Source organism: Mesoplodon bidens, assembly GCF_964165515.1.
Source record: "Mesoplodon bidens genome assembly, chromosome: 8".
Taxonomy (NCBI): domain Eukaryota; kingdom Metazoa; phylum Chordata; class Mammalia; order Artiodactyla; family Ziphiidae; genus Mesoplodon; species Mesoplodon bidens.
Genome location: NC_138165.1, coordinates 37765097 through 37780125, shown reverse-complemented (window position 1 = coordinate 37780125; position 15029 = coordinate 37765097). Strand labels below are relative to the sequence as shown.

At 40.9% G+C, this 15029-nt stretch overlaps 1 protein-coding gene across 12 annotated transcripts in view; it reads right to left on the bottom strand.

Annotated features, from left to right (window-relative positions):
* The window catches only part of RBMS1 (RNA binding motif single stranded interacting protein 1), a 212148-nt gene that overhangs the window by 80025 nt on the left and 117094 nt on the right, over positions 1-15029 (bottom strand). For 9 of the 12 annotated variants that reach the window (XM_081241871.1, XM_081241875.1, XM_081241869.1 and 6 more), the window contains exon 2: positions 14336-14511. In XM_081241871.1, the coding sequence (XP_081097997.1) occupies positions 14336-14511 (176 nt within the window). The remainder of the gene's footprint in view (positions 1-14335; positions 14512-15029) is intronic. The other 3 variants (XM_081241873.1, XM_081241877.1, XM_081241876.1) reach the window with 1 other exon arrangement.

The window sequence follows — 15029 nt, the reverse complement described above, 5'->3', positions numbered from 1 at the left end:
TAATATGATACCAATATAATTGAATACAAACACTATCCTCTTCTATGTGTGCCATGACAAGGTTGGGAAGCTCTGTGATGAACAAAGGAACTACAAATCCTTCTGGCAATTTTTCATAAATCTGATTTCTTCCAACAGCTTTTGACAAGAGCTGCAGTGGAGAGGACAAAGTTGAGTTCTTTGGCAAGAAACTGAAGTGCAGATATTTCATACTCATGATTAAGGGCAGAGATGAGTGTACAGTTTCATTCACTCCTGAAAAGTAAAGAGAGAAATCAAGATATGGGTGGTGGGGGAGACGATGGGATGTTTTCCCAGGCCTGCCACTTCCTAATTTTGACTCCAAGAAGGTCACTTCTTGAACCGTAGCTTTCTCAATTATAACATGAAGGGACTAAATCAGTAGCTCGTGACAGGGATTGAACACCAGAACTTCCTAAGAGCTTTAAAAAATACATAATGACAGCAGTAACATTCATACGTGCCAGGAAATGTTCTGAGCACTCCACATGTATTAACCCGTTTAGTCCCCACAAGAACTCTGTGTTGTAGGTGCTATTAACAGGTGAGGAAACTGCGGCACAGAAAGGTTGAGAAATTTGCCCGATTAAGTGGCAGAGCCAGATGGAAGGATCCAGAGCCTGTGCTCTTTAGTACAACTGCAGGTTACACTGACTCTCTCCATATGTATGTATCTCTGAATCTTCTGACTCAGAATCTACTGAAGGGCCTGGACATGCAAATTTTGATTCTGGTGAGCACTCCTCATTCACAGCCACTTGAACTAGAAGAGATGTAAAGTTCTGTGATTCAGCCTGGAGATGAAAAAAGTGCCACAGACTTTTTAGTTAAATATATGCTCAAATTCTTTGGCCTCAAAGATCTCAGTCAAAATTAAATGGGTTTGAAACGTAAGGTAGACAGCTAGTGGGAAGCAGCCGCATAGCACAGGGAGATCAGATCGGCGCTTTGTGACCGCCTGAAGGGGTGGGATAGGGAGGGTGGGATAGGGAGGGTGGGAGGGAGGGAGACGCAAGAGGGAAGAGATATGGGGATATATGATTCACTTTGTTATAAAGCAGAAACTAACACACCATTGTGAAGCAATTATAATCCAATAAAGTTTAAAAAAAATTAAATGGGTTTGGCTTTTAACAGCTAAATTGCATGGTATCAAACAACAACAAAAAAGATAATGAATAAAGAGAGAGTAGGAAAAATTTAGGAAACAAAATGTTATGTAGCTAGTTAAGTAGACAGACTACACAGGGTTACTTAAGTAGATTAAGTAATGGAGTAAAACCTAAGCCTATAAATGGGCAGTAACAATATTTTCATAATTTTTGGCTTAGATTTGGGGGTGAAGATGAAACATTTTGGAAAAACCCTTGGAAAGTATCAGTGCTCCCATCCAAATGGGCCAGAGGTGTCTTTGTCCCTAGGATCACAGATAACTGCCTCTTTGTTTCATCTTTAAAGAAACAATCCTTCTGCTACCAGAGTGGCCTTTGGAAAGATGGAACCCTGCACGTACATGCTGATACAGTAAGTCCCCTACATACGAATGAGTTCCGTTCTGAGAGCACGTTTGTAAGTCCAACAAAGTTAGCCTAGGTACCCAACTAACACAATCAGCTATATAGTACTGTACTGTAATAGGTTTATGACACTTTTCACTCAAATAATACATAAAAAACAAACACAAAAAATAAAACATGTTTAATCTTACAGTACAGTACCTTGAAAAGTATGGTACAACAGCTGGCGTACCGGGGCACATTCGCATCTTTGAAAGTTTGCAACTTGAAGGTTCGTGTGTAGGGGACTTACTGTCATCCAGAAAATGTTAGTTTTTCATACAGATTCCCTCACAGACGTCTGAGTCATAGAGTCAGAAAGATGTTATGGCATAAAGAGAAAACGAGGAAGACAAGTGATCCTGGTCCCATAAGCAAGTTTAACCAATTTAGACAAGTTTAAGCCTGGTGTGGCCAGGTCAGTGAGGGCACAGACGGCCAGGAGGAGCAAGAGTCCATGTCCGCTGGCACAGCCATGAACTTGGTCAGGTTTGTTTGTGTTATGAGTGCACTTCCTCTCTAATTCTAGGTACCCCATTTAGGGAAACTTGTCCTCCTCTCCTCCCACTCAGTCCCATGGCTCTCTTACAAAATCTCTTCTCAAAAGTCTCCAGTCTGAAGCCAAATGGTCCTATCAAGGGAGTTGCAGAGCATGTTATTAAACAAAAAGCAACGTTTTAAAAAGTGTAAGCCCCTAAAACTGAACTATAAAAATTTATGAAAATAATGACATGTTGGAGGAATATATAGATCGAATGGTTGACCATAAGGGCTACATCGGCAGAAAGTTTCCAATATACATTATTCCATCTGACAAATAATCAGGTTTAATTACTAGTCTCTCTTCTGCACTGAAGAGGCATCAGTCTGGAATTGACGTGTTGTTTCTTTCCACTTAATAGCCCTATCAAAAGCACACAAATTCATAAAGCAGACAGGTACTCAATTTGAATTTGCAGAGGGTAGATGAGAATTTGCCGGCAAGAATAAAAACCAAGCTCTTCCTCCTGATCCTTATATATGTTAATGGTACCAAACTCCCAGTTTCCTACACTCAAAATTTTAAAAATTTTACACTCATCGACTCATCTTCCTCTTTGGACCTACTCTCCTCCCAGTGAAGTACAAGCCTTCTTCTGGGATTAAAGAACCCCATGATATGGTCCTAGTGAAGACCAGACAAGGCAGGCAGCCAGGCTAGTACTGGCTTTAAACCTGGGCTTGAGCTACTCACCCAGCCAAGAAGACTCATTCAAATGCCAAGCTTTTCTTGATGCCCGCCCAATCATATGCAGTCACGCCCTATCTTCTAATCTCCATAGCACTTTCTGTCTCTCATATGATACACCACATTCTGGTCTACATGATGTGTGAAGTTTATTTTCCATATAAGACAAGAACCTCCCTGAGGGTAGGAAATGGGCCTTACCCAGTGCAGTATCTAGCAAAATCAAAGGCACGATGCTTAACAAATAATGGAATTCACCACTCACTTACTTCTACTTTAATTTCTCCTCAGAAGAGGCTTGGTCTTATGTTTTAATCAGATTTATACTTCTAGTAAAATTATAATGCTATGTTAGGCCACTTTGTAAAGCATTGTTGTTTGGATTTGTTAGATGGGGATCCCTAAAAGAATGTTTCTTTTTGTAATGCACTAAGCCTTTCAGGCATCAAGCAAATGACATACCTTCTCTGTACTGTGTAATCTCGGGGAGCGGCACGCTAGACAGCTAACCAGGAGCTGAGCTGTGTATAACCGGCTACATTAGAAGGGATTACTTTGTTAGATGTCAGGAAAGATGAGTTCCTCCTCTATCTTCCCGCCTTTACCTTGAGCTTTTGATTCTGTTGGCTACTCAAGCGGACTTAAAGAAAGCTGCTTTTTCTAACAAAATCTTGTTAAATCTATCATGGCTGAATATCTCTTTTAGGATCCCGGAGAAATGAGTCTTTTTATAGCTTGTGGTATACAGAGGAACGTGGGCACTGATGAAGGGAGGATGAACATAATGAACCAGCATTCAGAGTATGTTTGGGGAAGTAGAAAGCACAGTGGTTCGGAGTATGGGCTCTAGAGTCAGACTGTCCAGGCTCAAGTCCCAGCTCTACCATTATCAGCTGAATTATCCTGAGCAATAAGAGAAGGAAACCTCTCTCAACTCCATCTTTAAAATACGGATAACAGTCAGACAGAGAAGACAAACATCATATGATAACACTTACAGGTGGAATCTAAACAAATGATACAAATGAACTTATTTACAAAACAGAAATAGACTCACAGACATAGAAAGCAAGCTTATGGTTACCAAAGGGGAAAGTGAGGGGGAGGGATAAATTGGGAATTTGGAATTAACAGATACACACTACCATATATAAAATAGATAAAACAACAAGGTCCCACTGCATAGCACAGGGAACTATAGTCAATATCTTGTAATAATCTATAATGGAAAAGAATCTGAAAAAAGAATATATATTTTCTAAAATTTTAAATAATTTACATTAAATTTTTTTAATTTATTAATTTAAAAAATTAATTAAAATTAACTTTAATCAATTAATTTTTTAAAAGAAGTTAAAAAAATAAAATGGGGATAACAATACTGCTCATAAAGTTGTTCTTAGGATTAAATAATAAGACATCTGGCACAGTCCCTGGCACACAGGAAATATCTGTCAAAGGTTAGCTGCTGGCATTATTCAGGTGTTTACACATTATGCAGAAATGTTTTACATACATTTATTATAAAATGAAGATGGGGAAAGATGAAGGGAGAGGTTGTAAATTTCTAATATTCATGCTAACCCATTAAGGAAATTCTAAGTCAAACCAAGCACAATCGCCAAATATAGAATTAAGGCTTTTATTCCTGATCATACCTTCAAATTCATTTAATGGTTAAACACCCCCAAGCTGCTGCCACAGAAACCTAAGTTTCAGACAGAGGAACAGGGGATGAGCATAAAGTAAACTCCATCTGCTCTCACAGAGAAGGAGAGGATGCTCTTGAAAAAATTCTTGTGATTCTGGCCATTATCTTCAGTGTTGGCTTCCCAATTAACTTCTGCTAAGGCTAACATTCAAATTGGTTTGCCAACAGTGTGTGCAATATTTGGGCAATACAGGGAAGAAGGCTCTGAATCATGTCTAGGATAACAAAATGAAACCCTTAAGAAAAAGGTCAACTGACAGTAAGGAGGGTTGGCTAAATCTCTAAATATCCATGCTTACCAGCAGATTTTACACGGAGAATAAATTAGAAAATAGACATAATTGAGGTTTTCTGCCAAAATATCAAATGCATGCATGCAGTAGGTACTTGGCAATAACTAATGTTTGAGGTTTCAATTACTTGTGATGACACTGAAAGTCTCTGACCTGTAGTAATTTAAAATTTTGCTGCGGTATGTATTTGAATCATGAGCACTCAGACAGAGGGAAGTGAGTCATGCAGCCAGTGAAGAACCATAGCCCATCACCCAGGGTCCATATTTCAAGAAGGTTTTGCTCTAATTGTGTAGCAGTAACTCTCAAAAAGGGATTAAATATTGTGTTAATTTTTGAAAATTGCCCACCCCCTAAAAAAAGCCAACTGATAGTTCTAATGATAAAAATAAAGAAAGAGCAAAGAGAGGTCTAAGAAAGAGACGGTTCTCTACTGGAAAGCAGGTATTTGTGGCGAATTTTTTTGATGCTGAAATTATTTTTGTGAAATTCTGGGATTTCCAAAAGTCTTCAAACTATATCTTGGTACGTCAAAGATCTATTGCACACAAAGTATTTCTTAAAGTGCCAGAATTCTTTCATACCAAGAAGGAAAAGGAAGCAATTAACATGAACAAGAAAACAAACGATTTTATATGGCTTATCCAAGAGATGACTAAGGAGATACATACTGTTAAATACACACTGTTGTTCCTAAACTCTGAAATCTGCTTTGAGTTCCATTTTTAGAGGAAAAAAAAGATCACAAAGATGATATATATCTTGCTCAGTGTCTAATGCATCCTGTTTTACTCTTTGACTATATAGACCCTGACTGGAATATTGTCCATGAAGAAAGAGTTAAATTACAATTAATGACTCAATATTTTGATGCAATAGATTGGCACACCTTTTTAAAACAGTGAGATAAAGTCTGAAAACTTCACATCTTAGATCACACTTTTCAGAAAATGCCCAATTTTCCTGGTCTAAGCCCTCTGTGAATTATTATGTGTCACCCTCTTATGCTAGTAATAATAAAAGAAGCCAAGTCCGAGAAACTATTGCTAATAGTATTTTATATTCTGAGAATCTTCTAGATCGATGAAGAAAGAATTATTGAGAGGATAAAATTTAGCTGCTTTACAGAACAAAAACACTTGGAACTTAAAAGAAATCCTATTGTTTACCATATAAATAAAATCTATATATGCACAAGGAGCTATATAATAGCAACAGAAAGAAAAATGGCATGCATTTGCTATGATTAACTATGGCAAACATCATCTTAACTCAATTTCACTTTTGGGGAGAGCTTTTTTTAAGTACTCCAGTCAATAAAACATTTTTGTTAAGGCACACATTTAATGAGAGAACTATTTTTTTTATCACTCTGTTTCTGTTAACTTTTCTTTTTCTGACTGTCTTTCAAAGGAATCTGAGAAATAAAATTTTGCTAGATACAGTTTTCAGTACCCTTGTAAAATGCAGTTTTAAAAAACCTAAAAGCTCAAATGGCTTTGGAATACAATACAGCTCAGTACGTCCAAATTTCAATTATCCTAGAGGCGGTGGATACCAAAGAAAAAACAATCTGTGGGTCTTTCATTGTTGATGTGTGTGAGTTAAATACACTATGACCACCACCGCCGCTACCACTAAGACACTACTTCAACTTGCCTAGAAACGTCACTTGAAGGGTAAAGTATGCCTCAAAGAGATACGTCAGCTTCTAATTTAACCCTATATCAAGAGCTATGGGTCTGTAAGATTCACAAGTCTGACTTTAGAATAATACTGAATGTAGGCAATAAAATCTTTTGGTCCGTGTCTTTCATGTCTGTACAGCTGTCTGAATACTCCATGTGGGGTGTGTGTGTGTGTGTTTAATACCCCATGTGGGCTGTGTGTGTGTGTGTTTAATACCCCATGCGGGCTGTGTGTGTGTGTGTTTCTTTCCTAAAGTAAATGTATTAATAACTTAGGGTATGTTCAGGCTTCTTGGACTGAGTCATTTGGGGATACCTGAATGGCCTTGCGTTACCTGGCTTTAAAGTCTCTCTTCAATTTGAAAGTGAGAATCAGATCACTTTTGGGTGGAGTGATTTTTCCTACTTCATCACAGGATCATTGTTTTGTTTTCAATTTAAGGTACTCTCATTTCATGCACTTTATATAAATTCCAAAGGATTTCATATATACCCGGGATTTCCTAATAGTGGGTCTGTCAGGCCCTTGTTACTTTCAGGGTAAACACTTAAGGTTTAACTTCCTATTAGGGTTAAAGGTTGATTAATTAAGCATAAAAAACTGTATTTAACTTACTAGAATGCCTTCACTTTCAAATTTACCTTAAAAGTAGCCTAATGATTTTGAAATAAAAGGGATGAACATTTTATTCCAGGGTAAAGAGAAAAGAACTTCCAGCAGATAAAACTGCTTAAGAAATTTTAGAGTTACAGAGATAAATGGAAATGTATAAAGAATTATTCCTTATCATTTTAAGTTGTCCATTTTCCTAACAGTTGCCCTGACTTTTTACTATAGTCAGAACTTAAATTATTCTTTTTTTTTTTTTTTTTTTTTTTTTTTTTTTTTGGTACGCGGGCCTCTCACTGTTGTGGCCTCTCCCCTTGCGGAGCACAGGCTCCGGATGCGCAGGCTCAGCGGCCATGGCTCACGGGCCCAGCCGCTCCGCGGCATATGGGATCCTCCCGGACCGGGGCACGAACCCGTATCCCCTGCATCGGCAGGCGGACTCTCAACCACTGCGCCACCAGGGAGGCCCTTAAATTATTCTTTTAAAGTCAGTGTTCAACAAAAAAACTAGTGGTTTCGGAGAAGTATTTAGTTCAGTGGGCCCTGTTTGTGGCTTATACGAATGAATAAAAGCATGGCCACATCTGGGGAACACAGGGAGAGGCTGGAGTTTAGGGTTTGAGAGAGAATCAGTGAGAGTCCGTGCCCTTCCTGTGCACTCTCTCTCAGTTAGAGCAACTCACATTTTCACTTTATTCAAAGCTAAAACCTTACAGTCATTTTTAATCATGCTTCAGTCCCCGCGTTCCTATCTCTAAGGCGCCCTGCCGTCCCAGTGCCTCTCCCCTCCATCGCCTATCACCACCCTGGTTCAGGGTCGCATCGGCTCAGCCTATGACAGCCCTCTTCTCCAAGCCAACCTTCTGACTTCCGTTGTAATTACCATTCTGAGAAGAAGAGAAAACACTGAATTTTGCTTCTCTTCCACTCCAAGGGCCAACTCCTCCTCTGTAGCTAAAGAATAGACTCCACACTTTTCAGCTTATTATTCAAAGTGCTAACGATATGCTCCCAAACTGCATCTCAGCCTCTCTTTGCTCTGCATCCACACTCTGCACTCTGGGCACCAGGAGCCCTGGCTAACGAACAACTGCTGAATGGCAGCTACGTACCAAGAAGTGTTCTTTGTGCTTTCTTAAACATCCAAGCACACTCACATCTCTTGGGCCCTTTCGGAGACCTGGAGGACACTATCATTTCCACCCCGCATGACATCTACCTTGTCCTTTAAGGTTGAGAATCATCTCCTCCCCGAAAGCTATCCCAATCCCCTGGTATCGAGGTTAACGAAGACTTTCTCCGACCCCTCCCAGAACACCGCACTGATTATAACTTTTACTTTATTCTGTCTTAAATTAGGGTTGGCTGTTTATGTCTGCCTCTGTTGATCTGTGTTGCTTTTCCGCTTCGCCTTTTTAAGAGTTGCATTATATTCAAAAGAATAAGGAAAACTTGCAGAAAACAGAAAACAAAGCGCTAGGAAATAAAAATATACTGGATATTACAACCAAGGAAACATTCTGTATCAAAAATATTTCCTTTTGGGCTTCCCTGGTGGTGCAGTGGTTGAGAATCTGCCTGCCGATGCAGGGGACACGGGTTCGTGCCCCGGTCTGGGAAGATCCCACATGCCGCGGAGCGGCTGGGCCCGTGAGCCATGGCCGCTGAGCCTGTGCTCCGCAACGGGAGAGGCCACAACGGTGAGAGGCCCGTGTACCACAAAAAGAAAAAAAAAAAAAAAAAAAATATATATATATTTCCTTTTAATTAGTAATAGGCTATAATATTATAGGCTAGATTTAATTTCACATTTATATAAAAATCATGTTTTACTGTACTTTGAAATGAATTAGATATCTATTGAATGAAAGGGGAAAAAAACAAAACAAAACAACTGGTTGACCAAGGATTGGTCTGGGAATGAGAAAAAGGTTGTAGAAGGTGGGAGGAGTAGAAATACCTCATCTTGCTTTAATATCAATAGACTTTTTCCTTTAAAATAAGCTGTTGATACACTGAGTTATGCAGACCTTTTCATGTGATGTCAGTATCACAGAAATGTCCATCCTTGGCCAACAGAGACCCACATATTTGCTCCTACTGCAAACCAGGAAGAACTATGGACCAAACCTTGCCCCCAAATACTGTTTCTGTTTGTTTGTTTTCATTGGACCAAATACTGTTTTTAAATTTTCAGAAAAAATAGTAGGGACACAACAAAAGACTTTACAGTATTATGACAAGGAATAAATCGGGGTGAGTGGCATGAGGATAAAACTAGTCTTTTGTGAGTGAAGTGCTTCTCCCCCCACCCCCCGGCTCTCCCCCCTTGTCCCCCCCCCAAAAACGCCTCAGGGAGAGAAGGTTGGTGGTTCATATTAATATAACCTATTCTCTGGCTTTCCCAGCTTTCAGGATCAGAATCTGGTATTTTCTCCTTATTTTAAAATGTAGGATTACATATAATTTACATTTATTCTAGTAGTTAGGATTTTGAGGAGTAAAGGCTCAGGCATGGGGAGACTAATATTTGCTCAATGACCTAGACTGTGGACCAGCTCCTTTCCTTATATTACTTGATTTAATCCTAATCACAACCTCATGATATGAGCATTATTTGACCCCTTTTACAGGTTACTTGCCTAGCACTGTGGTAGGTAACTCTGGGGCACCAAAATCTTGCCACCCTGACCACCGTGAGTTTATACTGTAGGTAAGAAATCTGTGAAGATGATATGCTGTCAGCATTACACACACTCACAGACGTGCTGCTACATAGCAAACCCTTGGAGAACAGAAATGTATGGAAGTAAGATGCTGACTGGGAGGTGGGGATGCATCAAAATAAATAAGGAGAGGTTAGTGTGGTCCACGCATGAAGGAGGCAGGGGGAGCTTAGACTCGACCTTGGAAAATCAAGAAAGGGCAACGGAGAGGCCCGAGGGGAAGCAGCAGCAGGAACAAACGGTTCTCGCTTGTCACCCCTCAGGGAGGGAGGGAGGGAGGAACCACCCAATTCTTCTGGCTCCGAGAACGAAGACAGGCCAAAGAAGAAGCCGCAGGGCTTGGTGACTAAGAGGATAATGGGAAATAGCCAACACTGCTCCAAAGCTTCAACCTGGGGAGAGTACATGTGGAAAAGTGACGGTTTGGAGAGGAAGGAGATAGTGTTGAATGTGAGGTGCTAGTAAGATATTCAAGTGGAAAAATCTGCAGAAAATTGGAAAGAGTGGGAACAACCCTCTGAGAGGATGGGGCTGCAGAGGAACAAGCCAAGAAAACTTAAATCAAAAGAGCAAGGAGTTGGGCTTCCCCGGTGGCACAGTGGTTGAGAGTCCGCCTGCCGATGCAGGGGACACGGGTTCGTGCCCCGGTCCGGGAGGGTCCCGCATGACGCAGAGCGGCTGGGCCCGTGAGCCATGGCCGCTGAGCCTGCGCGTCGGAGCCTGTGCTCCGCAACGGGAGAGGCCACAACGGTGAGAGGCCCGCGTACCGCAAAAAAAAAAAAAAAAAAAAAAAAAAGAAAAATAGAGCAAGGAGTTGAGGAGATGTGCACAACAGTGAAAACAAGCCAGAGGAAATAAGGGAGATGGAAGACGCCATGCAGTTTCGGCTGAAACTTGAAAGAAAAATGCAAAGGGTTAAGGTAGTGAGAAAATGGCAGCACCAACAGCCATCAGCTCATCTGCCTAGAAAATCTGCCGGAGAAGTTGGAAGGGCAACACAGTCAGGCAAAGTTTTTTGTTTGGCTTGCTTTTAGAGAAGGCGGAGAATGAAGATTATCTAAAGGTCAGGGGGTAAAAGATGAGTCCTTTCTGTCACCCAGCTCATTCCATTTCCTAAATGTGCTGGTTAACTGGACTGATGTCTTCCTTTTGGGCAGATAACACGTTAGACATAGGGTGCAGAGCTGCAGCAGCCAGAGTGGCCAGGAGGTCCCAACAAGACTTCCTATATATACACACATCACAGTGCAGAAGTTCGCTAGAGCTGGTCAGCTTCTTTTATCAAATCCTCTTAGAAAACTGATCTCCTTTTACTCCCTATCCCCTGACCACCATCACCCCTGTCACATCCCACAGCCCAGTCCTTCAGACCAGTGTCCTTCAAGTCACCGAAACTGACTACCCTCCAGTGTGAGCCCCCTTTCTCTCAGCCATGTTGACCTACACTTTCTAGTGTCCCAAGTCCCTCTCTGACTGGGGCTGAGGCTGCTTTTTCACTGCCATCTCTTGTGTTGACATCTGCTTTTTCGCTGTCATTTTTTTCTAACATTACAGCATCTGTATGTTCTACTCCAAACACAGCTTTTTATAAATACTTTCTGTCTCCCTCTCCAGTTTTCACAATCCTCATGTCATTCTTGCCTTCAGGTTTCATGCATTGTTTGTATGTTATCAAGTCCCTGTTGCAAACATTCTTAGGTATCTTTCTCCATTTTTCTGTTACATAACCCTCTCAAATATCCAAGTCCCCTAGAGACCCAAATTACTTGTTTCAATTGTTGCCCCTCCTACAATTCACATTAATTTGTAAATTACAGTGCTAAATTTTTATTTCTAAAATATATATTTTTTAGAGCTATGAATTTACACCTATCTTTTCTGAGAAGCTTCTGAAACTTTTCTAAAAAATCTCTAATTATGTCCACTCAGTTTTTTAAGCTCTAGGATGAGTCACTTTTCCATAAGGTTCTTGTCACTTCCATGTGGCCAACTAGCTATTCTTTACTGGAAACAATTAAGTCCAGAACAGGAATGCTCCTTTTTGCTCTCTCCACATTTTAAGACACAAAATTGTCAACCAGACAAATCTGGTACTTATTAGATGCTCTGTGTTAAATGGAACAAAGCTTTCAGCAGATATTGACATAGAGTTCTCTATTACTGTATGTCTTGCCTCTGTATAATAACATAAAGAAAACTATCATCAGAGCTAAATATCAAACCTGGGGTTTTGCAAATGATAGGAGAGAGTGAGTGGCAAACCATTATTGCTGCTATTGATAACAGCGAAGAGACTGATGTCTACACGTGCTGAGAAAATCCACGTATGTCAGAGAGACCAACAACAACAAAGGAATGAATTTTTCAGGAAAGATGATCAAATGCTCTTCTGCTGCATTTGGAATATGATTTGACTCAGTAAAAAAACTGCTGGTTTAATTTTTCAAATACATATTTACTGCATGTAAAACATGGTATTACTCTATTATTTTACGGTTGTTTAACTCTATCCCCTTAATGTTACAACTCACCTTACAGGATTCAAAACTAGCTGAGGAACAATTTGTCTTCTGAAATCCTTTCCCCTTCTCTTACACCTCAAGAATGTGAGGGTTAATTTCATTCTTTTGTGTCCTACAAAGTTATATTTTTAGCTCCTTAGACTTTAGGTGCTCTATCTACCTGTAATTATGTTGCAAAAGCAGAGGAAGATGGCTGTAAAGGTCAACAGCAGACAAGATAGCAAAAAGGCCTATTTGTGGTCTTGAACAGCTGCAACAGGGCAGGGTGTGCCTGGCAAAATTCCATCTGACTCTGGTCAGGCATGACAAACCCCAAGAGCTGGACTTGCTTTCAAAGTCATCCCTAGCACAGGACATTATTTCACTGCCCTGGGAGCAAAGGCTGCAGTCAAAGTCCAAAGGGGCTGATCAGAAGGGTAACACAGGAAAGGCGGAGGGAGGGTCCTGAGGGTGACCGCCTTCGGAAGGCTCTCCAGATGCTGACGAACCACCTCCCAGTGTCCCACCCTCCTCTCTAAAAACACAACAGAGCAAAACCACCATCGCTCCTGATGGAAGGCCAGATGTTACTTTTAGTTCCAGTTGGCAAACGCTGCCCAAGTAAGTTTTGAAAAAAATTTTTTTCTTAAAGCAAGAAGTAATAAATTTATACTTTACCCAGTACAACAAAAATAAGATGCTATTAATCATATGTTTAGAAATGGAAATACTTTTCAGGGAACAGGAAACATTCTTTAGTGGACACCCTTTTCCACAGTTATATAAAGTTCTGTTTGTGAGGGACCATGATTGTCTTTGGATAAATAAAAGAGGCTGTTGTACGTGTAGGCTTCTATAGATTAAAGTGATTGGAGGCTTTTAGTCTTTACACTGTGATCTTTGCAATGTACAGTGCTTCTGGCTCCTTGGTTTAAACTAGTGCTTTCTTCCTTAGTTAATGTGATTGCAGCAAAGTAGCATACTTAAATTCCATTTATCGACAACCATATGATGCAAATTTCCTTTGGAACAAAGTTATACATGTATGCACATTTCATCTCAGGACACAGCAAGGGTGGCAGTGAGAAGAGGAATAGGAACTTTGGGATTAAGAACGCCCAGAGCTGAGGACTTCCCTGGTGGTGCAGTGGTTGAGAATCCCCCTGCCAATGCAGGGGACACAGGTTCGAGCCCTGGTCCGGGAAGATCCCACATGCCGCAGAGCAGCTAAGCCCGTGTGCCACAACTACTGAGCCTGCGCTCTAGAGCCCGCGTGCCACAACTACTGAGCCCGCGTGCCACAACTACTGAAGCCCGCGCACCTAGAGCCCGTGCTGCACAACAAGAGAAGCCACTGCAATGAGAAGCCCGCGCACCGCAACGAAGAGTAGCCCCCGCTCGCTGCAACTACAGAAAGCCTGCACGCAGCAACAAAGACCCAACACAGCCAAAAATAAATAAATAAATTAATTAATTAAAAAAAAAAAGAATGCCCAGAGCTGAGCGTGAACAACCCGGACCACAAAACTACAGGTGTGAGTGAAGACAGACTACCTTTGCCCCCCTGGCATTAGAGTTTATACCCATTTAGGATTAAGTTAGACTGTAACTACCTTTCTGACAAACAGTGACAACTAAAGTTTCTCTTATGATGAGACAGAATGGCCCCGAGAGGTGCTTCCACAAAATATGAGCACTCCTCAAAAAGGAACCAGCCGTGTTTTTAAACAATTCATAGCCTGCTTCTCATGCGCCAATAAAGTCAAATTCTACTGAGCAAATGCTCCAATTTATCTTATTATATAGGCATTCTGTTGATCGTAATGCTGACTGAAAAAGCATCCAAGGACTGAAAACTTAGAAACCCTGTCAACTGTGACCAGAATGAGCATTCACAGATTTGTCTTGTACTAAACCTCTCTTATAACACAATTTATCTCACTCTGTAATATGATCAAGGAGATATTTAGGAGCTAAACACAAGGAACAACTTCTACTTACGGCTGACACAGCTTCACCAGGTCCTGGTCTGTGGTGTTGGGAGGCAGCCCCCGGATATAGAGGTTCGTTTTGCTTAGCTGATCCCATCCTGAGCTGCTACTGCTACTACTGTTGTTATTACTGCTGGTGGTGCTGGGGCTGGGAGGGGCCATGGGGTGGGCTGGGACCAGAGACTGCTGGAAAACAAAGACGGCAGCGTTAGAACGCCAGACAGAACCGCTTCGGCACCATTCAGAGGCTGTATGACCTCCCAACCAAGATGAAGTTACCAAGATATGCATACAGATTTATCTTCAGCTACTTTACCGCAGATTTTAATTTACACCTTAAAAAAGATCTGTTCATTCTACAAAAATACCCTCTCCTTCAACATGAATAATAGGATTTTACTCAGCAGAATATTCTCTACCTACACCTGAAACAGGACTAAGTTTTTGTAAGATTTTATTCACATACTTTAAGGAACACATCTGATACTCAAAACGAACTTGCATAAAGTTATTGATAATACCATTTTAGTCTACAGTCATTTAGAAATCACTGGACTTTTGAAAAGGTTTTCAAATTCTGAAGGACACTTGATTGAAAGTTGCTGACAATTTTTTTGAGCTGATTCTTAAAAAAAAGAGGGGCTTCCCTGGTGGCGCAGTGGTTGAGAGTCCGCCTGCCGATGCAGGGGACACGGGTTCGTGCC